General features: G+C 39.3%; 2 protein-coding genes across 18 annotated transcripts in view; one reads left to right on the top strand and one right to left on the bottom strand.

The window, feature by feature from the left end:
* The window catches only part of PBRM1 (polybromo 1), a 111,427-nt gene that overhangs the window by 7,359 nt on the left and 76,569 nt on the right, over positions 1 to 27,499 (top strand). For 16 of the 17 annotated variants that reach the window (XM_042979109.1, XM_042979111.1, XM_042979121.1 and 13 more), the window contains 5 exons: positions 8,786 to 8,933; positions 16,106 to 16,249; positions 19,464 to 19,580; positions 23,362 to 23,430; positions 26,971 to 27,069. In XM_042979109.1, coding sequence (XP_042835043.1) covers positions 8,786 to 8,933; positions 16,106 to 16,249; positions 19,464 to 19,580; positions 23,362 to 23,430; positions 26,971 to 27,069 — 577 coding nt within the window. Of the gene's footprint in view, positions 1 to 4,705; positions 5,489 to 8,785; positions 8,934 to 16,105; positions 16,250 to 19,463; positions 19,581 to 23,361; positions 23,431 to 26,970; positions 27,070 to 27,499 lie in introns of those variants that run through there. The other variant, XM_042979119.1, reaches the window with a different exon arrangement.
* The window catches only part of GNL3 (G protein nucleolar 3), a 108,152-nt gene that overhangs the window by 19,186 nt on the left and 61,467 nt on the right, over positions 1 to 27,499 (bottom strand). The gene's annotated exons all lie outside the window — the stretch shown is intronic.

Below are 27,499 nucleotides of genomic sequence, written 5' to 3'. Positions count from 1 at the left end.
AATGCAAAATTCAAACTCTGTACCCATTAGAGAACTCCCAGTGCCTCTCCTCCTGCCCCCAGCCCCTGACAGCCACCATTACACTTTGTTTTTCTAAATTTAACTATGTTAGGGATTTTATGTAAGTGGAATCATACAATATTTGTCTTTTGTGACTAGCTTCTTTAACTTAGTATAATGTTTTTAATGGTCATCCATGTTGTAGCATGTGATAGGATTTTCTTCTTTTTAAAGGCAGAATAATACTCCATTGTATGGATATACTGTCTTTTGTTTGTCCATTTATCCATTGATAAACACTTGGGTTGCTTTCACCTCTTGGCTATTGTGAATAATGCTGCAGTGAACATGGGTGTGTAAATACCTCTGATGCTGCTTTCAGTTCTTTTGGATATATTCCCAGAAGTGGCATCTCTGGATCTTATAGTAATTCTATTTTTAATTTTTTGAGCAGCTACCATACTGTTTTCCACATCACTGTACCATTTTACATTCCCACTAACGATGTACAAAGGTTCCAATTTCTCCATATCCTTGCTACACTTGTAGTTTTGTAGTAAGTTTTGAAATCAAAAGTGTGAGTCATTGTGATGGTTAATTCTATGTGTCAGCTTGGCTGGTCTAAGGCATGGCCACATAGCTGGGGAAGCATTTCTGAGTGCGTCTATAGGGATGTCTCTGGAAGAGGTTAGCATCTGAATAGGTAGACTGAGTAAAGAAGATGGCCTTAACCTGCGCAGTTGGGTATCATCCAATGCCCTGAGGCCTTGAATAGAACAAAAGGGGGAAGGAAGGATGAATTAGTGCTCTCTGAGCTGAGACATCCATTTCCTCCTGCCTTTAGATCTCAGAGCTCCTGGTTCTTGGGCCTTCAGACTCATACTGAATTATACATACCACTGACTTTTCTGGTTCTCTGACTGGCAGATGGCAGATCCTGGGCTTCTTGGCCTCTATAATCTCATGAGCCAATTCCTATAACATACGTGTGTGTGTGTGTGTGTGTGTGTGTGTGTGTGTGTGTGTATCTCCTGTTGGTTTTGTTTCTCTGAAAAACCCTAATACAGTCTTCCAACTTTGTTCTTCCTTTTCAGGATAGTTTTGGCTATTTGGGGCTCTTTGAGATACCATGTGAATTTCAGGATGGATTTTTCTGTTTCTGTAAAAAATGCTGTGGGAATTTTGATAGGCATTACGTTGAATTTGTAGATAGCTTTGGGTAGTATTGGTATTTTAACAGTACTTAAGTTTACTAATCCATGAACATGGGATATCTTTCCATTTATTTATGTCTTTAATTTCTTACAGAAATGTGTAGTTTTCAGTGTACAAGTTTTTCAACTTGTTGGTTAGGTTTATTCATAAGTTTTTTTGTTTTGTTTTTTGTTTTGATGGTATTAAAGTTGAATTGTTTTCCTAATTTCCTTTTTGGATTGTTCAGTCTTAGTGTATAGAAATGCAATGGATTTTTGCATGTGGTAATTTTGTATAATGAAACTGCAGATTCACTCATTCTACTTTTTTTTTTTTTTTTAATCTTTAAGTTTTTTGCATGTGAGATCATGTTACCTGTGAACAGAGATAATTTTACTTCTTCCTCTTCAATTAGGAGAGCTTTTCTTTTTGTTGCCTAATTGTTTTGGTTTGGACTTCCAGTAATGTGCTGAAAAGAAGTGGTGAGAGCAAACATCCTTGTTTTTTTTCCTCAACTTAGAGGAAAAGCTTTCAGTCTTTCATGATTTTGAGTATGATGGCAGTTGTGTGCTTTTCATATATGGTCTTTATTATGTTGAGGTACTTTCCATCTATACCTAATTTGTTGAGAGTTTTTATCATGAATTTTGTCAGATTCTTTTTTTGCATCAATTGAGATGATCATGAGGTTATTTTCCTTCATTTGTTACTGTGACGAGTTACTTTTAACAATTTTCATAGGTTGAATCATCCTTGAATTCCAGGAATAAATCCCACTTGTTTATGGTGTATTATCCTTTTAATATGCTGCTGACTTCATTTTGCTAGTATTTTGTTGAGGAATTTTTATCAGTGTTCATAAGGGACATTGGTCTATACTTTCCTTATAGTGTCTTTTGGCTTTGGTATGAGGGTATTGCTGGCCTCACAAAATAAGTGAATTTTTCCTCCAATTTTTTGGGGAAAGTTTGAGAAGGATTAATGTTCTTTAAATGTTTGGTAGAATTCACCAATAAAGCCATTAGGTCCAGGACTTTTCTGGGAGTTGTTTTTTTTTTTTTTTTTTTTTTTTTTTAATTAAAATTTTAAATTCCAGTATAGTTAGTATACAGTGTAATATTAGTTTCAGGTGTGCGATATAGTGGTTAAACAGTTCTGTACATTACTCAGTGTTCATCACGATAAGTGTACTCTTTAATCCCCATCACCTAGTATGCCCACCCCCAGCCACACACCTCCATTCTGGTAACCTTCAGTTCTTCAGTTTGTTAAGAGTCTCTTTCTTGGTTTGCCTCTTTTTTTTCCTTTGCTTGTTTTACCTCTTGAATTCCACATATGAATGAAATCATATGGTATTTGTCTTTCTCTAACTTAATTTGACTTAGCATTATAGTCTCCTGCTCTATCCGCGTTGTTACGACAGGCAAGATTTCTTTCTTATGGCTGAATAATATTCCATTGTACATATATACCATGTCTTCTTTATCCATTCATCTATCAGTGGACTCTTGGGTTACTTCCATATTTGGCTGTTATAAAATAATGCTGCAGTAAACGTAGAAGTGTATGTATCCCATTGAATTACCGTTTTTGTATTTTTTGGGTAAATACCCAGTGGTTTTGCCGGAAGATTTTTGGTTACTGGTTCAATTTTCATAATAGTCATAGGTCTATTCAGATTTTCTGTTTCTTCATATCCAGTCTTGGTAGGTTTTATGTTCCTAGGAATTTATCCCTTTCTTCTAAGTTATCCAGTTTATTGGCATACAGTTATTCATAGTATTCTTTTATAATCCTTTTTATTTCTGTGGCATTGGTTTTAATGGCATTTCTGATTTTTTTTATGTCTTCTCTTTTTCTTAGTTCATCTGGATAAGGGTTTGTCCATTATATTGATCCTTTCAAAAAACTGACTCTTAGCTTTAATTGATTTTTATGTTTTTCTATTTTTTGTTTTCTTTTATCTCTATATATCATTTCCTTCCTCCTGCTGGTTTGGGGCTTATGTTCTTTCTCTAGTTCTTGAGAGTGAAGCATATTTTTAAAATTTATTTATAGCATTTAAGGTAACATTAAAGTTATAGCTGTTATCATTAAAAGAAGTAAATTTTTCAAAGTATACAGAGAGCGCACATTGTTTTCATCTTGCTTTTTTGCTTTGTCCCCATATTCTTGGGCTTGACTTCTGTAGTCCAGTGAAACAAACAAAAAAAATTGCTGGCCTAGTATGCACATTGCACACACCTCCCTTTAGAAGCTATGTTCTCCCTGACTAGAACTTCCTTCTTCTCTTGCTATCAAGATAACATCACTATTCCCTTCTAACTCAGGAAGTTGAAGTTATTTGTTTTGAAACATACAGAAGTGTGGTAGACAGAATGATGGTCCCCAGATATGTCCATGTTTCAATCCCTAGAACCTATAAATATGTTAGATTACATGCTAGAAAGAAATTAAATTGTTAACCAACTGACTCTGACTTGGAGACATTATCCTGGATTATCTAGATGGGCTCGGTGTAATCACAAGAGTCCTTAAACAGAGAGGAGGGAGACAGAAGAGTCAGAGTCAGAGAGAGATTTGAAGATGCTACACTCCTGACTTTTGAAGATGGAGGAAGAGGGCTACAAGCCAATAAATTTAGGCAGCCTCTAGAAGCTAGAAAAGGTGAAGAATGGATTCTTCCCTAGAACCTCCAGGAGGAACACCAACATCTTGATTTTTAGCCCTGCAAGACCCATTTTGGACTTCTGTAAAATAATAAATTTGTGTTGTTTTAAGCCATTAAGTTTGTAGTAGCTTTTTACAGCAGCTCTAGGAAACTAGTACATTGAGTTAACTAAAGATTTAGGTTCATTCGTGGTTGTTAATGCCAAGCTGAAGTTGAAGGCAAACTTTTCACCTCAGAGAGCAGAGCCATTAAGAACACAGCACAACATCCTGAATTAAAGAATGTAAATTAGTCATGGCTAAAAAAGAAGGGTTCTTTTTAAAATGAGGTAACTCTCCAGATTTCGTTTGGTTTATCATAGTCATCTTTTAAAAGTTACTTAGCATATAATAAAAGCCCATATTTATTTCGTACTATATGTTAGATGTGTTGCCAAGTACTTTCTTCATACTGTTCAAACTTGTAAAATATTATTATCATGGTTTATAGGTGAGAACTTGCACAAGTTCTCAGAACTACTAAAAGATAACCAGGGTACAGACTCTAGTCTTTCTGATTCTAGAGCCAGTGCTCTTAACCAGTATGTTGTATAGAGGAACAGCATCGTACTGGAGCACACAAGCCCCTCATTGAAAAGGACTGCCCATCTGCTGCCTTCCACCCCCAGCAGGTTAGTGAGTCCTGAGGGGTGGAGGATACAGACTTTGGGTGCTAGAGCACTGTCTCCTTGCTTCCCAAGATGTGGCACCCTGTGAGCACTGATTGCCTTCCCCCAGTGCTGTACCAGAGGACAGCTCTACCTTCTTTGGAATGGGTATGTTTTCTTAAGAGTTTGTGGGGAGCAGTAATGCTCAGAGCTACACAATTGTGAATCTCTTTTTGAGACTTTGTTTTGATTAGTATATTAAGCTACTTGTGCTAAGATACCCAAATTAACAATGGCCGAAACAAGAAAAACTGCTTTTTCTCATATAAAAGTTCTGTTCTGTCAAGTTCTCAGGGTCTAGGAACCGTCTTTCTTTTGCTGTCGTTGGGGTATCGCTCTTAGCTGTATAGCCTGAGATGGCTCACCAGCACAGCTGTCTTTCAGCCCATAGGAAAAAGAAAGTCTGTTAAGGGTATCGTACACCTTGGCTCTTGTATTGGTCAGAACTTGGGTGCAGCAAGGCTGGGGAATATGCTCTTTAGTACCCACACAGCAGCTCAGAGTGCTGCCATCCTGAGGATAAGGGAAAATGAATTTGGGGATAGCCAGTAGGCTCTGCCTGTCAAGCCTAGTATTTTCCACTTTTCTGGTTAAAAATGTCACTTACGGTTTGACTGTTCTGCCATATCATAGCAGGGTGCCCTCGCCTATTGTTGAAAGAGAAAAGCTGCTATGCAAGAACATGTATGTATTGCACAGTGCTGTTTGTGTATGTGTGTGCCTGGAAGTCTGAAAGAATACTGATTGTGCTTTTACCTCTAGATGAATAGGGACAATGTTTATTATTTTATTCTTTTCCGTATGTTGATTTAAGCGGGAAAAATTAGTAGAACTATTTCGTTTTCAAAAGATGAGGACCTTGTCTTAACCTTATCACAGAGAGTGAAATCTGGGGATCCTGATTTCTGTTTTGTCTGGTAAGTCTGAAAATGTTTGTGAGGAGCCCTCTCACAGAGCTTCTGGGAGAGAGTGTTCTTTCTAGGCACATGTACTCATTGGGTGCTCAGTTGTCTACAGATAATCTCCCAAGCCTGAAAGGCTGCTGAGGTCCAGCCTCAGCAAGGAGCAGTGGACTGGCCTGTCAGGTCCAGGTGGAGAGAGCCATTGTGAACGTCAGGTTAACAAAGCCCTAACGCTCACCCTAGGAAAGTCCCTTGATGCCACTGACGACATCGATATTAGGCCTAGGTGGTCCTTTGTTGTTACTCGCTAAGACCTTTATGTTCTTGTACTTTGTCTGAATAGCAGAATGAGTACTCCTTTTATTTCCCTTATACTTAATTTTATAGTTCACTAAAATCATAAATGATTGGTAAAAGTTTTAAAAAATTCAGTTTGTTCTTCCTCCTCATTTCTCTTCCTGAAGAACTTAATCCAGAAGCCATTAGGTGAGACTGAGCAAGCTTGACATCTACAGGGAAGACAGGTGTTGGGGTGTTGGGGAGAGGGTTTGGACAGTAGCAGTATCACGTCACGGAGTGTCAGCTTGAGCATGGGAAAGAGGGGGGTCATGTAGTAGGACTTCCTGGCACAGGGTCTGGAGGCCTGAGTGGAGAGGGGAGGATGTCCATGTTGGGAGAGTGGTGTTGGTAGTGGCCTATCATGGATGGGGTCGGGAGGACATCTGCTGGGGTTGTGACCTAGCCCAGGCAGGGGGCTATAGCCTTAGTGAGGTGAGGAGAAGCCTTGTGGGGCCCGGGTAGACAGCAGCAAGAGGAGATTGGTTACATACAGGAGATGAATCATTGTAGTAGATACATTGTGAATAATATGACCCGGGCTTCTCATTATCTAAGAAAGGGAGTACAAATATGGCAAGGAAACTAGAATGAACTCTGTTGTAGGATTGGAATTGGAAACGTTGGTGTGAATTCATGGTTTCCAAAATATGTTGGTAATAGAAATTTAGGTATAAGTGAGCTTATGTCTATCCACAGCTTTGTCCATTGAGACAGCCTGGGAGCAGCAACACACCAGTAGTTCTTTGGGGAAATGGCTGATTTTAATGGCAGGGAAAGTACAAGATGAGCCTGTAATATCTTAGGCAGCCAGAAAGTAAGCAGATATTCAAAGGGTGATGGGTGTCAAAAGGACATAGAGAATAGAAACCATCTTGAAAGGATTCCAACTGGCCCAACCTTGAACAGATTGAACATCAGAATAGTTAATGGATTTTAATGACTTCCAAATAGGAATCCAGGAATCCATATGGATATAAATAAATGAGTAAATTGATTAGGAATGGACTTAATATAGTCAGGAGGTACTGCTCTATAAAATACAGGGAGCAATTGAGAAGCTTGGTGGACATCACTAAAATCAAGTGATCAAATTCAGCCTCGCCTAAGTACTGAGACAAGTTGAAATTGTGTGCCACCTAATATTTTATCAGGTGTGACGAACACAATATCATGTCTGTCATAGTCCTGCCAAAGAAGTGTAACCTGCGTTTATTCATTGGGAAAACAGACAAACTCAAATTGAGGGACACCCTATAAAATAAATGGCCCGTAATCTTCAAAAGTATGAAGATCCTGAAAGTTGAGGAAGGACTGAGGAACTGTTTCAGAATGAAAGAGACTAAAGAAATAGAACTAAATGCAACATGCGATTCTGGACTTGATCCTTTTGCTATAAAAGACGATTTTGGAACAGTTGCAGAACATGAATGGGGTCTGAGGATTAGATAGTGATACTATCAAAGTCAGTTTTCTGATTTTGTTGGTTGAGCAGTGGTCCTTGTTTGTAGGAAATACTAAACTATTTAGGGGTGATAAGACCTCATCTGAGCAGCTTTCTAGTGGTTCCGGGAAACACGCTTTGTACTGTTACTGCAATTTTTATGTCAGAATAAGATGATTTTAAAAATTAAATATATCCTACATATATGGCTATAATATGTCAATCACAGTCCCAAGAGAGAGTAAAGCCTTAATGACCATGACATTCTTTGTATGTAATAACAGGTTTCTTATACATCTAGAATGGAGTTAACTACCTACCCCTGAAGGAGAATTGAGAGAAATAGTCACTTATATACTTGTCTCATGAAATTTCGTTTGAAAAAAAGCCAGAAAGAAGAAGAATAAACATCCATGAACCCAAAACCCAACCTAAGACATTATCATTAGAACTGCCTTTGAGGGACACCTGGGTGGCTGAGTCACTTAAGCATCTGACTCTTAATTTCAGCTCAGGTTTTGGTCTCACAGTTCATGAGTTTGACCCTTGTGTCAAGCTCTGCTCTGACAGTATGGAGCCTGCTTGGGATTCTCTTCCTTCCTCTCTCTCTCTGCCCCTCCCCCACTCATGCTCTCTTTCTCTCAAAATAAATAAACATTAAAAAAAAAAACCATGAAAACGTCGGGGTAGCTCAGTCTGTTGAGTGTCCAACTTTTGGTCTCTGTTCAGATCATGATCTCATAGTTCCTGAGATCAAGCCCCCACATCAGGCTCTGCATTGACATCCTGCTTGGGGTTCTCTGTCCTCTCTCTCGTTTCCTCCCCGGCACATGTGTGTGCGCTCACATTCTTTCTCTCTCTCTCTCAATATAATAATAAAAAAAAAAAACTTAAAAAAAACACTACTTTTGAAATTTCCTGTATGACCTTTGCTTGGTGACCACGGAGCTTTTTCTGCCAAGTACTATCAAGTGCCTGTTATGTATAAACTTCTCTAATATCAATTACTAAACTTACAAAGAAGAAAGATGTGGTCCTTGGCACAAAGAGCTTACCAAAGATAAAAGGGCGTAAGAACAAATAAACATGACCAAACTATTAAAAAAAGAAAAACACATAGGAATGGTAAATACAAAATCCAGGATGGTAATTATTTCTTGGAAGGGAGGATAGTGAAGGTCATACAGAAAATAAGTTTTAAAGAGTTTTGAAACCTGAATCTGTTTTCAGCCACTATTGAACATGAAAGGTAAGTTATTTTCATTTGCAGAAGATACATATAGTTTTAGTGTTAGTGCCCTAAATCTTAAATATTTAGCATATAAATGATCATCACAAGCGTTGTTAGGTTTTTATGTCACTAACATATACTTAAAAAAGGCCTTGCATATGCACCTTTTGTTACTCCCTTTTAGTTCTAATGGAATAAGTCTAATATGTTCTGTCACTTGGAATGTTGGACAAAAAATAGTTTTGAAATATAACTTTTCATAGGCTTTGGACTAATACCTTTTTTAAAAAAATTATAACAGAAATCAACCAGACTATTATGAAGTGGTTTCTCAGCCCATTGATTTGATGAAAATCCAACAAAAGTTAAAAATGGAAGAGTATGATGATGTTAATCTGCTGACTGCTGACTTCCAGCTCCTTTTTAACAATGCAAAGGCCTATTATAAGGTAAGAAACCATCAAATTTGGAAGGTATCCTATTTGATAATAATTTGGCTTTTTTAATATTTATCAGTCTGGTAGGTAAGTAGTGTTTACTCATTGAGTGGTTTGAGTTTGTGTTTCTCTTGCTACTAAAGAGACTGGGGGCACCTGCATGGCTCAGTTGGTTGGGCATCTGACTTCATTTTAGGTCATGATCTCACAATTCCTGAGTTCGAGCCCCACATTGGGCTTACTGCTGTCAGTGCAAAGCCCACTTTGGATCTTCTGTCCCCACCTCTCTCTGCTCCTCCCCTACTCGTGCTCTCTCAAAAATAAACATGTTAAAGAAAATAAAATAGACTGAAGATTCATATAACATGAACCATTTTTGTTACTTTTGAGTCTGTTCAAATCTTTTGCCCATTTTTCTCTGGAGTTGTCATTTTCATATTTTTAGAAATTTTTTATATACTGTAGAGACTAATCCTCTTTTGTTGTATTTGTTGCAAGTATCTTTTCCCACTATGTAGCTATTTTCATTCTTTGTGATGTCTTGATGAACAGAATATTTTTATGTTAATATAATCAAACTTATTAGTCTTTGTAGTTTGTTATTTGTGTCTTATTTCAAAAATCCCTCTTATTCAAAGATTATAGAGATAATCTCTCTCTCTCTTCCTCTCTTTCTCTCTCTTTTTTTTTTTTTGAAAGAGAGAGGGCACAAGTGAGCAAGGGGCAGAGAGAACGAGAGAAGCGGAGCTCACCCGCCGCTCGTGTTTTACCCTAAGTGGGGCATGAGCTCACCTGAAGTGGGGCACGAGCTCACCCAATGTGGGACTCTAATTCACAAACTGTAGGATAATGAGCTGAGCCAAAGTCAGATGCTTAACGACTGAGCCACCCAGGCGCCCAAAGATATTCTTCTCTTAAATATTACAGTATATGTTAACTAACTAGAACTCAACTAAAACCTTGAAACAAACAAACAAAAAAGTTCTTATATATTTTCTCCTAAAAGTTTGTTTGTTTTTCGCATGTAAGCCTTTAAGGCAGCTCACATTGGCTTTTGGTGTCTTCTGTGAGGTAAGGACCTATTTTTTTTTTCCTAACAGGGATAAGCAGCACCTTGAAGTGGCAACCTCTCCCTATTTGTTTGCTCTGTCAGTGCTGACACCATTTCCATGTACTCATGGGTCCCTTTCTGGCCTTTTATTTTGTTCTTTTTGTTCTGGCAAGTTTATCTATTACTGGGCTATTACATTCTTGCCTTAATTATTATGCCTTTATAATTCCTTATTAGGTAAGGAAAGCACTGGTTATTGATCATTCTTGATTATTCTCAGCCCTTTTTTTTTTAACGTTTTCATTTATTTTTGAGACAGGGAGAGACAGAGCATGAACGGGGGAGGGTCAGAGAGAGAGGGAGACACAGAATCCGAAACAGGCTCCAGGCTCTGAGCTGTCAGCACAGAGCCCAACGCGGGGCTCGAACTCACGGACCGCAAGATCATGACCTGAGCCAGAGTCGGATGCTTAACCGACTGAGCCACCCAGGCGCCCCTTCTCAGCCCTTTTCTCATACATGTCTATATTATTAGTATGTTAGGTCAAGCACAAAAAAATTGTTGGAAGTTTTATTGGATTGCATTGACTCCTTATATCATATTTTGGGGAATTAACATAATTGTGATACTGACTTTTCCAGTCTTTGAATATGATATGTCTTCATTTATTTAAGTCTTCTTTAATTTATCTTAGTAAAGCTTCATAAAGATTCTGCAAAATGTTATTAGATTTATTCTTAATATTGTGTGTATATATATATGGTTTTTTTTTCTTTAATTGAGATACAATTCACACTTTTTAAAAAAGTGTAGAATTCTGGGAGGGTTAGTATACTCACAAAGTTGTGCAAAGATCACCATTATCTGCCTCCAGAATATTTTCACTACTCCAAGATGAAAACCATACCATTAACAGGTGTTCTCCATTTCCCTTCCTCCCTGCCTCTGGCAACCACTAATCTACTTTCTTTCCTTGTGGATCTTCCTGTTCAGCACACTGCATGTAAATGGAATCGAATACTGTATGGCCTTAGGTTACTAGCTGCTTTCACGGAGGTGTCTTCAAAGTTCATCCATGCTGTAACATATATTAGTACTTCTTTCTTTACTTTTCATTTCTTTTTCTCTTTTTTAATTATTTATTTATTTATTTTTATTTTAACTTGTTTTATTTTTTATTTTTTTTAATTTACATCCAAATTAGTTAGCATATAGTGCAACAATGATTTCAGGAGTAGATTCCTTTGTGCCCCTTACCCATTTAGCCCATCCCCCCTCCCACAACTCCTCCAGTAACCCTCAGTTTGTTCTCCATATTTAAGAGTCTCTTCTGTTTTGTCCCCCTCCTTGTTTTTATATTATTTTTGTTTCCCTTCCCTTATGTTCATCTGTTTTGTCTCTTAAAGTCCTCATATGAGTGAAGTCATATGATTTTTGTCTTTCTCTGACTAATTTCACTTAGCATAATACCCTCCAGTTCCATCCATGTAGTTGCAAATGGCAAGATTTCATTCTTTTTGACTGCTGAGTAATATTCCATTGTGTGTGTGTGTGTGTGTGTGTGTGTGTGTGTGTGTGTGTATGTATGTGTACATACCACATCTTCTTTATCCATTCATCCATCAAGGGACATTTGGGCTCTTTCCATACTTTGGCTATTGTTGATAGTGCTGCTATAAACATAGGGGTGCATGTGTCCCTTTGAAACAGCACACCTGTATCCCTTGGATAAATGCCTAGTAGTGCCATTGCTGGGTCAGAGGGTAGTTCTAATTTTAGTTTTTTGAGGAACCTCCATACTGTTTTCCAGAGTGGCTGCACCAGCTTGCATTCCCAACTTTTCTTTTTAGCGTTTTATTTATTTTTGAGAGAGAGCACAAGTCGGGGAGGGGCAGATAGAGGCGGGGGACAGAGGACGCAAAGGAGGCTCTGTGCTGACAGCAGCGAGCTCGATGTGGGGCTTGAACTCAGGAACCACGAGATATGACCTGAGCCAAAGTCAGAGGCTCAACTGACTGAGTAAGCCACCCAGGTGCCCCAGTATTTCATTCTTTCTTATGACTATATAATATGCTATTATATCGCTATACCACCTTTTTTTTTTTTGCTTGCTTTCTTAGTTGTTTTTTTGTTTTTTGTTTTTTTTTTTTAAGAGAGAGCGCTCATGCAAAGTAGGGGAGAGGGGCAGGAGAGAGAGAGAGAATCTTTTTTATTTATTTCGAGAGAGAGCAAGCAGGGGAGGGACAGAGAGAGAGGGAAACAGAGAATCCCAAGCAGGCTCTGCGCTATCAGCAGAGTTTGATGAGGGGGCTCGAACTCTGGAACCATGAGATCATGACTTCAGCCAAAGTCAAGAGTCAGATGCTTGACTGAGCCACCCTGGCCCTCCTGCTTTATGTATTTTTGTGTATTATTTAAGTTTTAATATGCAAATGTGAGCATACAAGTTTAAAATTGTTATATTGTCCTAGCAAATTGAAGTTTTGGGGGGGTTCTGTTGTATCATTACTAGTGTCTTTTGTTGAAGTCTGTTTTATATGATATTAGTGTAGTTATGTCAGCTTTTATTTTTATGTTTACCTAGTTTATTTTTTTGCCTTCTTTTCCTTCAACCTTTTCATGCTGATATATCACTTGTAAACAGCATATACATGAATTTCTATTAATACAGGTGATAATCTTTGCCTTTTAACTGGAACATTTCATGTCTTTACAGTTTTAGTAATTAGCATTATGTTTGGATGTATTCCTGTCATCTAAATTTCTACTTTCTATTTCATTTTGTAAATTTTTTTTTTCTTATTTTGTTTTTCTTTCTGCCTTTTGGTTTCATTTTGTTATTATTCCCTCTTCTTTTCTTGTGATTTGGGGATTCTAAGATCTGTTGATAATCTATTCTTAAGAAGTTTTAATATGCATAATTAACTTATCAAAGTCAAAAGTTAATCAGCATCTTAAACCTCCCTCTAAACAACACAAAGACTTTAGCATAACTCAACTCAGATCTCCCTATTTATGCTACTGATGTTTTGTATTTTAGTTCTGTTGTGGCAGGGTTTTTTTTAAGATTTTATTTTTAAGTAATCTTTGTACCAAATGTGGGGCTAAAACCCACAACTCCGAGATCAGGAGTCCCATGCTCCACCAACTGAGCCAGCCAGGTGCCGCTGTTGTTGACAGATTTTTAATCCCATAAAGTAATGTTGTTTTATATATGGTATTTGTTTTTATTTGCATTATACTCTTTATTCTTTTTAAAAAAGTTATTTTAGTGTTTATTTTTGAGAGAGAGAGAGAAAACGAGCGAGCATGAGTGGGGGAAGGTCAGAGAGAGGGAGACGCAAAATCTGAAGCAGGCTCTAGGCTCCAAACTGTCAGCACAGAGCCCGACACGGGGCCCAAACTCACAAGCTGTGAGATCATGACCTAAGCCGAAGTCAGATGCTTAACCGACTGAGCCACGCAGGCGCCTCTTAAGTCTATTTATTTATCTTATGTAATCTCTACATCCAATGTGGGGCTTGAACTCATCACCCCGAGATCAAGAGTTACATGCTTTTCCTACTCAGCCAGCCAGGTGCTCCTATTCTTTATTCTTTTATTGCCATCAGGAAGTTCTCTGTCAGTATAATTTTAGTTCCTTTAAAGGTTAGCTATCTTTTCTTTCTGGCTGTCTTTGGTATCTTCCTTGTGTCTTTTGTGTTCTGTAGTTTCATGGTGATATGTCTAGATATGAATGTCTTTTTCTTTGTATAATTTGGAAGTTGTAGGGCTTCCTAAATCTTTGGAGTTGGTGTTTTTCATCAACTGTGACAAGTTTGCAGCTGTTATGTCTTTGTATACTGCCCCTGCCCCACTCCTCTCTCTCTCTCCCCTGATGGAACTCTGATTGGAGTTCTGTTAGACCTCCCTCAGGTCTCTGTCTCTCCTAACAGTTCATAGTTCCCTTTATAGTGCCTGTGTTGCTTTTTTTTTTTTTTTAACATTTATTTTTGAAGGGGAGGGGCAGAGAGAGAGAGAGGGAGACACAGAATCCAAAGCAGGCTCCAGGCTCTGAGCTGTCAGCACAAAGCCTGACACGGGGCTCGAACCCACAAACTGTAAGATCATGACCTGCGCTGAAGTCGGATGCTTAACTGACTGAGCCACCCAGGTGCCCCTCCTATATTACTTTTTAGGTAATTTCTTTAGTTCTGCCAGTTTACTTTGTAATCTCCTCTTAAACTAATCTATTCAGTTCTTACATTTTAATTTTATATTTTTCATATTTTGGAAATAGTTTCTTTTTCAGGGTCTTCTGTACTTATATTTTCTACCCCCTTGGTTCTTTAAGCGTGTTCAAGCTACTTATTTTTAATTCTGTGGCAGATAGTTCCAGTATCTGAAATACTTGCATGTCTGATTTTGTGGTCATTTCTGCTGACATCACTCTTGTGTGTTTCATGGATTTTAACCTTGAGCTCATATTTCTTGGAACTTGATCTCTAGAGATCCTTTGAGGCTTATATTGAAGTTGAGTTCATTCAGGGAAGCGTGTTGCTTATCCCAGGCACTGGCCTGTCTCTGTTAGGGCTAGCTTATGAAGAGTTCTCAGAGCAGAGCATTCCCGTACCTCTCTTTCTCCCTGCAATGCCATGGTTTGAGATAGGAACAGGTTGAACTGTGTGGAGGCTGAGGTGGAGGCTGAATTGTTTTGAATTCCCACTTAACACAGCAACTGTGGCCTTTGGAATCCCAGCTTTTGGTGGGCCTTGACCTATATCTCTTGTTCTTGTAGCCTCAGGGAGCCTTGAAAACTAAAGCTTAGCTTTATCTTGTCTTACAGATGTCCTCAGGTGAGGGGCACCTGGGTGGCTTAGTTGGTTGAGTCTTGATTTTGGCTCTTGATTTCGGCTCAGATCATGATCCCAGAGTTATGGGATCAAGCCCTGTGTTGAGCTCCACACTGAGCATGGAGCCTACTTGAGATTCTCTCTTTCTCTCTAAAATACAAAAAAACAAACAAACAAACAAAAAAAAACACAAAACAAAATAAAAAATATCCTCAGGTGAACATTGGCTTCTGTGTTCTGCTTATTCATCTGAGTTCCTGCTTTTATTCTACTATTGCTTTAAAAAAAATTTTTTTTTATGTTTATTTATTTTTGAGAGAGAGGGAGACAGAGTGTGAGCAGGCCAGGGGCAGAGAGAGAGGGAGACACAGAATGGGAAGTAGGCTCCAGGCTCCGAGCTGTCAGCACGGAGCCCCATGCGGGGCTTGAACCCACAAATTGTGAGATCATGACCTGAGCTGAAGTCTGACATTTAACCGACTAAGCCACCCAGGCGCCCCTCTACTCTTGCTTTTTTGAACATAGCTTACTCCTTATTGGCAGCACATGGATGCATTTTGGAAGTTTTGTTTATTTGATTGATTGGTTTTAAGATTGCATCCAGCATTGCTTTTACCGGAAAGTTTCAGTTTGAGTTCATCCCTATTCAGGAAAATAAATCTTCAAATAAAATAATAAATAGTTTTAAAAAGTAGAAGTAGTATTAGAAAAATCATTAGCTTCTATCCTTTTTACTTATATCCCTTAAATTGGGTCTTATTTTTTAAATTGTCTTTCTTGGGGCTCCTGGGTGGCTCAGTTGGTTGAGCATCTAGCTCTTGATTTCAGCTCAGGTCATCATCTCATGGTTTGTGAGATCAAGCCCCATGCTTGGGATTCTCTGTCTCCCCCTCTCTCTCTGCCCCTCCCCTGCTTGTGCTCTCTCTCTCTCAAAATAAACAAACATGAAAAAAAATTTAATAAAATTTAAAAGTGTTTTTCATAGTGTATCACTAATAATTTGTCTTAATTTAGCAAATCATCTATATTATCCCTCAAGTCTTTCTGTAATGAGGTAGTAGGTTATAAATCAATAAAATAATATGATTCTAGAATGCCTTTAAAACATACACTTAGTTCCAAGGAGGAATTAAGGCCCGTGTATCTTTAATCACAAGGATTTCTAAATTTATAATTAAGTTTCAAAGTTATGTCTTAGAATACTAGTCTCTTCTGGATTAGGATACTTTAAAAGTAGTCACTGACTTACAATAAAATAACTAAAGTGCTATTTTTTTCTCTTCTCTTTGTTAATGTACAGCCAGATTCTCCTGAATATAAAGCTGCTTGCAAACTCTGGGATTTGTACCTTCGAACAAGAAATGAGTTTGTTCAGAAAGGAGAAGCAGATGATGAAGATGATGATGACGATGGGCAAGACAATCAAGGCACAGTGACTGAAGGAGTAAGTGTGCAGCTGGAATGGGTGAGATGGACCACTGGGAGGTAGACAAGGGCCCTGCCTGTGATTTCTTCTGTGCTGCTTGGGCAGCTGGGCTTCCTGTGGAGTTGTGTTGGTAACTAGGAGGGCAAAGGGGCATACAGCCAGAGAGCCCCACTGCAATTGCAAGGGATACTAGGACATCCTGGACAGTGTATGCCATGAGTGGTTATTTTCATGAGTTGCTCTTACATTAATGCATATTTCCTTCCCAGTTTTAAGGAGAACCTTCATATTATCAAGGATTGTTCAGTATTGCTAGATTGAGGTATCTTATAAAGGTGGGCAGTGTTGTGATTAAAAGTTGCAGAATCAGGAGAATCACCTTAGGGATATTTTTGTAGATTAGACTGGTGCTGTTCCTAGAACATGCCAGGGTATGCTCCTGCCTCTGGAATTTTGCAGTTGCTCTTCTGCCTAGAACGTGCTTCCTTTGGCTCTTTCTGTGACTTGCTCTTTTTCATGGTTCTTTTTTCTTTTTTGGGGGGGTGGGGAGGGACAGAGAGAGAGCGAAAGAGAGAATCCCAAGCAGGCTCTGCACTGTCAGCGAGGAGCCCGACATGGGGCTCGAACTCACAAATTGTGAGATATGACCTGAGCCGAGATCAGGAGTCGGACGTTCAACTGACTGAGCCACCCAGGCTTCCCTTTTTTTTCATGATTGTAACATCCATTAAAACAACGTCAGCTAGGAGAGGACTTTCTTGACCCTCTATCTAAATTGTTTGCCTCACATCCCTCCTTTCCCATCATCACATCACTCTGTTCTGTGGTCTTTAGTTTGTATCAATGTATGTGAAATAGCTTGTTTATTTGTTTACATGTTTACTTTCTGTCTTCTACCAAGGAGAATGATAGCTCCACAAAAGATACTGCCTTATTCACCTGTTCCTGGCATCTAGACTGTGTGTGGCATGTAGGTACTGTTAAATACTTGATGAGTGAACACACATGTTTAAAAAAGGAAAAAGGATAGTAAAAGGAAGGACATCTCATCTGTAGCTAAATAGTGAGATACCTAAAGCAGAGCCTTCCCCTTTCTTCCCTAAATTAATCTAAACAGGCCTTTTGCTGAAACTCTCAACACAGAAAAAAGAAGTGGTAGGGTGAATTTCTCAAAAATGTAACTACTTAGAGTCTCAAAATGTACTTCCTAGGCACTTTGTCAATTTCTTTCTCCCAGTTAAATGATTAAAATAGGTAGAAGGCGGGGCACCTGGGTGGCTCAGCCGGTTAAGCGCCCGACTTTGGCTCAGGGCATGATCTTGAGGTTCGTGAGTTCAAGTCCCGCGTCAGGCTCTGTGCTGAGAGCTCAGAGCCTGGAGCCTGTTTCCGATTCTGTGTCTCCCTCCCTCCCTCTCTCTCTCTGACCCTCCCCCGTTCATGCTCTGTCTCTCTCTGTCTCAAAAATAAATAAACGTTTTAAAAAAATTAAAATAGGTAGAAGGCAGTTAACTAGGGTTTCCCTGGAATTTTACTCTCTGATATTAATATAGGAACAGCAGCTTACCCCATGCTTTCTCGGGTAGAACATTACCTACAGAGGGCTGAGTCTTATAGGCCTCCAAGGTTCTAGTCAAAAAATGAAATTGCCTACATTTAGGACTTGCCTATGTTTCTTTTGGTGAGAAATTGGGAGGATCTTGCACACTCATATTTATACCTCCCAAGCTTCTTCCTTATTCTAAGCTCTTGTGGAGAGAGAGGGAATTTTCAAGCTTTTATTTTTAAATTCAGAATGATTTCCTTGGAGTTTTCCCAGTTGTGGAAATAGGTTTATGAATGCATTTGCACACCCCACTCCCTTTGTCACGTGCAATGCATGTTTCCAAAGTAGCTAGTTGGGTTGGAAGGAGAGGAATCTTGGCTGCAGAATAGAACTCTCCTCTCTTTGAAGCTAACTCTGTGGTGCTGTGTTTCAGCCAGGAAGTAAATGACTTAAACATGGGTTATTTAGTCTGCTATCATTGGTGTTCTGGTGGTTCTCTAAGCTTATATGGTTAGGGACTCACAGCTAATCACATGTTTTTTATATGTTAAATGTTTGTTGTGTGTCTGCTATTTCCAGATACGATGCACAAGGCCCAAGAGATGTTATTGCTCTCTGTGGAGTTAACGTTGGACCTTAAAATTGAGACTATACTAAATAAAAAAGACATGTTGGATGAATGAGGACGCAAATAACAGTGCTTTTATGATTTAAACCAGAAATACCATTAATCTTTCTTTTATATGTACAAAACATGGTTTGGACATGAAGTACATTTAATATAACTCTTGACTGACACATGCCATTGCTCACAATAAAAACTAGCTTCAGACTCAGACCCTTCCCTGCCACGTACTCTTTGGGCCATAAACTTTCTCATGTTGAAATGATGGCTAAGGCAGGAGGAGTAAGTCAGCCAGTCTGCAGAGCAGAAATGAGATACTTTAGTTGACTTAATAATAGTCCTTACTTTTTAAAATTTTTTAATGTTTATTTATTTTTGAGAGAGAGAGAGAGAGAGACACAGCGACAGCATGAGAGCTAGAGGAGCAGAGAGAGAAGGAGACACAGAATCCGAAGCAGGCTCCAGGCTCTGAGCTGTCAGCACAGAGCCCGACACGGGGCTCAAACTCACGGAGTGCAAGATCATGACCTGAGTCGAACTAAGACACTTAACTGACTGAGCCACCCAGGTGCCCCAGTCCTTCACTTTTGAGATAGCTTGAATTCTATTGTTAGATCTGGCCATGCACCCCATGGGTAAAAAACGTATGTCGTTGTACCAGAATATCAACACTTCAGTAGATATGAACAGCAGATATAGAGATGGTCAGGTATCACCGAGCATGTTTTCTCTGTCTCAGTTGCTCAGACCCTAAAAAGGTATGTATTTCCATCATTTCACACATATGGCACCATTAGAGTTTGGTAAAAGGACCTGATCTAAGAGATTTAGTTACTGAACTAATACAAGGAGCCTCATTAGTTTCACATACATCATTCTGGGGGTCCAACATCAGAGCACTTTTGTGGTATTCTTGAAACTTACATTTAAAATAAGTACTGTTTAGAAGTTGTTTTTTTCAATTAGCTTTAAAATTTAGAAGCTGTTTAATATTGGCATTTATTTTTGGATTTTTCTCACAGTCTTTCTCCTTTCTCTCCTTCCTGCTAACCCCCTCCTCCCAGTCTTCTCCAAGTTACTTGAAGGAGATCCTGGAGCAGCTTCTTGAAGCCATAGTTGTAGCCACAAATCCATCAGGACGTCTCATTAGTGAGCTTTTTCAGAAACTGCCTTCTAAAGTGGTAAGTGATGTAATTAAAGACAGGGGAATCAATTAAAGTGTTTTTATTTTTGTTTTGTTTTTGGTTTTGTACTTAGTTCTTAGCAAATAAGGTAAGTTAACGGAAGGCATTGGAGGCTGCTGAGAGATCCTTCTTGTGGCCTCAATAGCAACCACATAAGACATGTTCTATAATTTTACTTGCCTAAAGGTTGTAGTTTTTTAAAAATATTTGTTTTTGATTGGTAATTCTTACTGTTTGTTTTTTGTTTTTCATGGTCATAAAATACACATGATTTACCATTTAACCTCTTTAAGTGTGTGGTTCAGTGATGTCAAGTACATTCATATTGTACGTCTATTGCCTTAACTGAAATTCCGTATCCATTCAATAGTAATTCCCCATGTCCTCCCATCCCCCAGCCCTGGCTACTACCATTCTCTGTTCTCTCTCTATGAATTTGACCACTCTAAGTACCTGATAATAAGAGGACTCACACAATATCTCTCCTTTTATATCTGGCTTATTTCATTTAGCATTATGTATTCCAGGGTTCATCCATGGAATTTCCTTCCCAGTGTTCATTCATGGAATCCATGAAGAATTTCCTTCCTTTTTAAGGCTAAATAATACTCCACTGGGGGTGCCTAGGTTGCTCAGTCGGTTACGTGTCCCACTTCAGCCCAGGTCACGATCTCGCAGTTCGTGGGTTCGAGCCCTGTGTCAGGATTTGTGCTGACAGCTCAGAGCCTGGAGCCTGCTTTGGGTTCTGTGTCTCCCTCTCTCTGTCCCTCCTCTACTCTCTGTCACTGTCTCTCTCTCTCTCTAAAATAAACATTAAATAATATATTACCGTATGCATATACCACATTTTGTTTATCCGTTCATCTGTCAATTGACATTTGGGTTGTTTCCAAGATTGGTAATTCTTAAATAACAAAGTAAGTACCTAAACTAAACCTTTTATTTATAACAGAGACGAAACATTCTCTTTGCTCAGGGACAGAATGAGAGGAAGCTAAATGAGTTCTTCCTCTTTTATGTCTCTGGATTTCCTGGTGATGGAGAAGAGAGAGACTGACTAGTACTCTTCTACCCCAAAGAGGAGGAACTTTCTAGAGTAGTGAGACACTTTAAAAGTGGGAGGGCCTGTTGTGGCTTCATACCTAAAAGGCAATGAACATAGCTAAAGTTCCACTTTAGCTGTGGAACTACAAAAATTTCCATGGCCTCAGCATTCTTGTATTTCTAGACAAGAATATACTTTCAGAGGTACTCCACTGTAGCACATAACTCCTTTGTGATCATTTACTATTTATCTACCTTCTTCCCTGGTTCTTGAATTGAAAAACAAAGATTATATCGTATTTTCTTTTGTGTCCCTGCCATGTAGCTGGAACCCAGCATGTCCTAGGTGTGTAAGAAGTGCTTATTGACTGATAAGTGGCTTGCAGCTTTCCCCATCAGTCACCGACAAGACTGGTTATTTAAAGGTGTGTCTTGACTAGTTGTAAGACAGTTCTCACATAGAAATAAAGCCTAGAGGCAGTTGGGTGGCTCAGTTGGTAGAACATGTGATTCTTGATCTCAGGGTTATGTGTTCAAGCCCCATGTTGGGTATAGACTTTAAAAAAAAAGTTAAAAAAAAAAAAAGAAAGAAAGAAAGAAAGCATATATGACTACTGCTATCTATCCTAAGTGTGGATCTGATTATAAAAACATAATGATGATATTGGTCATATGTTTAAATTTTTTTTTCAAATGTTTTAAATTAAAAAAAAAAAAAGGAAAACAGTATGATGATTTCTCAAATAATTAAACATAGAATTACCGCATGATCCCACAATTCCACTTTGGGTGCATACCCAAAGGAACTGAAAACAAGATCTCAAAGAGGTATTCGTACAGTCATGTTCATAGCAGCATTATTCACAGTAGCTGAAACATGGGAGCAAACCATATGTCCTTCGACAGATGAATAGATAAATGAAATGTGGCATATACACACAATGGAGCGTTATTCAGCGTTTAAGAAAGAATGAAATTCTGACACACACTACAGTAAGAATGAACCCGGAACACATAAGTGAAAGAAGAGAGTCACAAAAGGACCAATATCGCATGACTCCTCTTGTAGGAAGTATTCGGAGTAGTCAAATTCATAGAGAGAGAAAGTAGAATTGTGGTTTCTAGGGGCTGACAGGAAGGGAAAGGGGGGAGCTGCTGTTCAGTGGGTATGGAGTTTCAGTTTGGGAAGATGAAAAGTTTGGGAGGTGGACGATGGCAATGACTGCACAATAATGTGAATGTACTTAATGCCACCGAACCACACACTTAGAAGGTTAAATGGTAAATCTTTTGTATCTTTAATCACAATAAAACTATGAGAAAAGAGTATAGCCTTTACTCAAGATCTACTCCTGAGTAACAGGAGATCATCACTAGTGGTCAAGCCACCAAAGGTGACTTGGAGCACTAAAACATTGATATTCTGTTCCCCCATTCCGGGACGGCTTCCAGGGACACCATGCAGCAGGAGTTGGTTGGAAAAAGCAGGTTCCCATTGGCCCCTCAGAGAGTGACAGTTTCAAAGACAGTAAGGACTGAGGCTGGGAGGGTGGAGCAGTGTTTACCTTTCCTTTATGAGCCCTTCCTAGGCTGGACTGGCTAAGTGGGAGAGGAGATTCTGACTATTGTGGGCCCAACAGCCGGGATTACATGCTATCCCAGCCTGGGTGGCCTTGTCATAATTTGTCTTCTGAACTGTTTCTCAGAAGTAGTATTGGTTAAGAGGGGGGCAGAAAAGGGGTTGGATCAAGCCAAAAAACCCCCAAAAACAACCCCTCCCACCCCTCCCCCCCCCACACACAGTAGGGATTAAAAAAGAAGGGATACGCTGAGGACTCAGATGAGAGGTAGCATCCCTGAGATCATGCCCTCAGCCCAGCAACTGAGTGAAGGCTGTAACCTCTTGGCTTTTTGTTATTGTACGGGCTGCAAGGATTTGAACAGGTCAGAAGAGCATGGAGAGCACAGCCTCACCTTCCCTGACACCTCTCTCATCTACCAACTTTTGACTTTTGGTCAACTTCAGTTGTTTCCTCTAAGGAACTAAAGATGTAGGAAAGGCTCAAGGCAGTGAACACACTGTGGGCTTTGTGAGATGCTTCAGGGACATTCCTCTAACACGCTTAACTTCTTGTGTTGACGTAGTCTTTGCTGAGAAAGCAGAACGTGCTTATGATTTTACTGTTTCTTTAATGTAGTTTTACTTAAAATGTTTTATTTTGTAGAAAATTAATTTGGCCAAAATAAGTGAAAGCTTTAAACCTGAAGCTAACAAGCATGCACCCTTATGTCTTGTAGACCATTAACAATTTTATATGAAATAGGATAATATTGTGTGATTTAGATTGCAGTTTTAAGAGTTTATGAGAACATTCAGAAACATTCCTCTACTTCATTGCCAGGAATAGATACGTTAGAACCTTAAATTTAAAACTGTGTGATTCTGTGAATTTAGAATTTTTTAAAACATTAAATTATGGTGTGTTAGTTGGATAATGATAATTACCAAATGCTAACTGTAAACTCCTACAGCATACTCTTGTGTATTTCATGAAGCTGGTTAAAATCAAATTCTGTCTGCTTCAAACATAACAGTATGCTGTACAGCTTTGTCAGTAACCTTGCACCTCACAGAGCTGTTCAGTTGATCAATACGTTGTCAGTGTACTTCTTTGTTTTCTTATTAGTTGGATACTTCTCATTTATTTAGCCTGCCTGGGTTTTTGTCTTCCAGCAATATCCAGATTATTATGCAATAATTAAGGAGCCTATAGATCTCAAGACCATTGCCCAGAGGATACAGGTATGCAGATTACCATATGTAACTATATGTAGTTTAGGGAAGATTGGCTTGTGGTCTCTTTTAGAGGCTTTTAGAAAATGGAGAAGCAGATGTCTCTGTAAGGGATTTTTAGCATATAATGTAAATGGATTAGTTGATTATAGCTTTGGAAAAGGCAGCATGGTGTCTCTTTAGCATTTTTTCTATAGGGAGGAAAGCAGAATTTTCATTGGCATGGTAACAATAGGACAATATTTTAAAAAGACAATAATTAGGACAGTAATTAAAAAGCATTGGGCATAGATGTTTCTGGTTGTGAAAGATACATTGGCATTAAAGCTTTGTTGTTTATTCTTACCTGCTTCCAAATAGTTTTAGGATATCTCAGAATAAGTTACCTGCAACATATTTTAGAGTGTAAGGTTAGTGAAAACAGAGACTTCATTCTCTTCGAGTGCCTTCCTCCCTGTATCTCCAGCAATAGCAGCAGAACACTCACCTGGCATTGGTAGGTGTTTGCTCTGTTCTAAGTGCTTTATATGCATTAGCTGATTAATTTTTATAGCCACTCCGTGAGGTGGACTCTATTATTATTCCTGTTTCACAGATGAGAAAACTGAAGCACAGAGGTGATAAGTCACTTGCGTAAGTCATCAGCTAGTAAGGAGAAGGGTTAGGATTTGAATCCAGACATTCTGCCTCCAGAGTCTGTGCTCTTAACCCCTGCACTATTCCTACCTCTCCATAGATATTTATTGAGTGAATCAGTGACTGAAATTTAAAACTTGATGATCAGAGGTTAAGGAAAGTGTAGGGAGAAGGAGCTAAATTTTACAAAAAATCTGGTCTTTAGAGTTGTGCTGACGTGGGTTAATTTCCTAGCTCTGTTCCTTACTGGCTGTGTTGCTTCGGTCAGGCGACTTTCCTGCTTTCCTCTGTTGTGCACTGAGTGTAGTGTTCCCACTTTGCAGAGTTGGAGGGGGCAATGATCATGCATGTGAAGCATCTCACAGAGCACCTATGGGATGTGGCCTTGGACTGTGTGAGTTACTGATCCTCCCAGAGTAAGGAAGGTTTGGGGCTCCTGGTAGATAAAACAAAAAGGAAATTTTAATGTGTTGCATAGTCTCGTTGAGAAAGGAGACTGAAAGCAAGTGGTTTGCCAGAAGGGAGAAACTTCATTGGCTTTAAAGTTCTAGGAGAGTTTGGGGTGCCTAGGTGGCTCAGTTGGTTAAGCGTCCGACTTCAGCTTAGGTCATGATCTCGCAGTTTGGGAGTTCTAGCCCCACGTTGGGCTCTGGGCTGACAGCTCGGAGCCTGGAGCCTGCTTCGGATTCTGTGTCTCCCTCTTTCTCTGATCCTCCCCTGCTGGGCTCTCTCGCTCGCGTGCTCTCTCTCAAAAATAAATAAACATTAAAAAAATTTTTTTTTAAATCAAGTTCTAGGAGAGCAGTAAAGAATAACAGTGTAGTAATTACTGGTATTGTAATACATTTTCACAGAATGTTAAAATACAGATTCCCTAATGTATCACCTGGTTTTTAAGGCAGCTCCCTAGCTGCTGCTGGTAATGACTTAGTCTCCTGGAACCTAAATTTCTGCGGTTCCTAATGTCTATCTGGGGGGGAAGATGTTTTTATAATCCTGAAGTTCAAATCAGATCTTTGGAAACCCCTGCCCTAGCCCCAGTCTTCTCTCCAAGACCTCACTGCTTATCTTGTCTGTTCTTCCTTCTAGAAACCCCATAGAAGCACCTCCTTTTGCCATCACCCTAATCAAGATCTCATCCATTTATGTCCAAATTACTGTAATGGTCTTTCTTACCTCTCTGATGAAAGACTCTCTAGTCCTTTCTGCATGTTGCTTCCTGACCCTAGCTTCCTTCCTCTTTCTTTTCTTTTTGATTCCACAGCCCAGAGCCTTGTCACTTGTTTTCTAGTGCCTTTTGCAGCGAGTCCCAGTTTCTTGTACTGGTGCAATAGTAACCAACTCTGAATAACTCCAGTAGAAGTGGTATCCATTGAAAGGATACTGGGTAGCTCATGGAATTGTTAGGAAGGTAGGCAGGAGAAGTAGCCTTAGAGAAGTGGGAGGAACTCAGGGACATTGTGGTACAGCTGAGGTCAACACACAGTGTCTTTGTGGTGCCATTGCTGTTCCTAATGTCATTCACCACTGTGGGCCCTGGTTGCTCGCTGCTCCACTCTGCTTTACGTGCCCTTCATGGGGGTTAGGAATTCATTTTCTCTATTCCTTTGCCCTCACTCTAGTCCCTCAAGACTCAAGCATGAGTGATCTCCCCTTGCCTGGGTGCCAGGCTGCTGGCAGTGCTACCGTCTGCTTACTTCTACCCACTGTTGTGTAGGACAGGTCCCTCCCTACCACCTATGCTGGGATTTTCTCCAAATAAAGAGGGTAGGGTGCTCAGGGGCTCCTGGCCAGCTCCTTCAGTAGAGCGTGTGACTCTTGATCTTGGGGTTGTGAGTTTGAGCCCCATGTTGGGTGTAGAGATAACTTAAAAATAAAATCTTAAAAAAAAAAAAGAGGATGCTCAGATGTTGGGTATTCTCACATGGCAAATAACCCGCTACTCTCCTTTGGCTGCCTGGATTCTGCCTTATTTATCCTCACCTTTGCAGCCTGTGCTGTGGTTCTGCCCTCCCTAACCTTCCACTCTACTTAATTTGGTTTTCTCAGTCTTTCTAGAATGTGTTTGTTCATTTCTGTGTCTTTCTCATTAGTCATGTGTACCTTTAGCCTAGATTGTCTCCCTTCTTCCTTTTCTTTGTAAATTGAAGGCAGTTCTAAGTTTCCCTGGGTTATTTGGACCTGAGTGAGCTTTAAGATGTAACAGCTCTAACATGGAGCCTAGTGCATAGTAGGTACTCACAAAATGTTAACCTCTGTGCTAGGCTATTTCATCTGAAGTAGTCTGTACAACTAGAGGAGTCTTACTTCACACTCTCAAGTCCACCTTAATGGATTAGTATTCATAAAGCACTTAGAACAGTGCTTAACACATAGTAAGCACTACATGTTTGCTAAATTAAATGACTTTTGTCTTATTTGATCTTTTAAAAGTTATGTTTTTATGATTCTTAACATAGCTCTAGTTTTGTTATCTACCTCAAAAACTTGTGTGTAAATGGACTATTGTAATAGTTTATAAAAGAGAGAATGACTTTATATATTGTTGACGTGTATTTTCCAATGAAGTCTTTGAATATGGTGACAATTTAAAAATGTATGGAGTTAGGGGGCGCCTGGGTGGCTCAGTCGGTTAAGTGGCTGACTTTGGCTCAGGTCATGATCTCGCAGTCTGTGAGTTTGAGCCCCGCATCAAGCTCTGTGCTGACAGCTCCGAGCCTGGAGCCTGCTTCGGATTCTATATCTCCCTCTCTCTCTGCCCCTCTTCCACTCATGCTCTGTCTCTCTTGCTCTCAAAAATAAATAAACATTAAAAAATAATAATAATAAAAATATGTGGAGTTCTTTTTTTTAAAAGGTCATACCGATTAACTCTCAATAAGAGGAACTGTTGTATTTTGTTGTTTACTCTAGAATGGAAGCTACAAGAGCATTCATGCAATGGCCAAAGATATAGATCTCCTAGCAAAAAATGCCAAAACTTATAATGAGCCTGGTTCTCAAGTATTCAAGGTTAGTGTTTTGTTGTTGTTTTCATTGGTAAGAGTGATACCTTAATGTAGAGCCAACAGTTTTTTGTTTTTCTTTTTAATTTTTTAATGTTTATTTATTTTGAGAGAGAAAGACAGAGTGTGGGGGGGGGGGGGGCGTTGCAGAGAAAGAGGGAGAGGGAAACACAGAATCTGAAGCAGGCTCCAGGCTCTGAGCTGTCAGCACAGAGTCCGATGCGGGACTTGAACTCATGAACCATGAGATCATGACCTGAGCCAAAGTCGGACACTTAATTGACTGAGCCACCCAGGCACCCGAGCCAACAGTTTTTATATAATGACTTTATTGAGTTAAAATTCACATACCATACATTTCACTCTAGGTTAATTTAATAGTTTTTAGTGTGTTCACAGAGTTGTGCAGCCATCACCACAATCGGGTAGCAGTCACT

The sequence above is a fragment of the Panthera tigris genome, chromosome A2, assembly GCF_018350195.1.
Source record: "Panthera tigris isolate Pti1 chromosome A2, P.tigris_Pti1_mat1.1, whole genome shotgun sequence".
NCBI lineage: Eukaryota > Metazoa > Chordata > Mammalia > Carnivora > Felidae > Panthera > Panthera tigris.
Note: the sequence above shows the minus strand (reverse complement) of the source record. Positions and strands in the feature narration are given on the sequence as shown.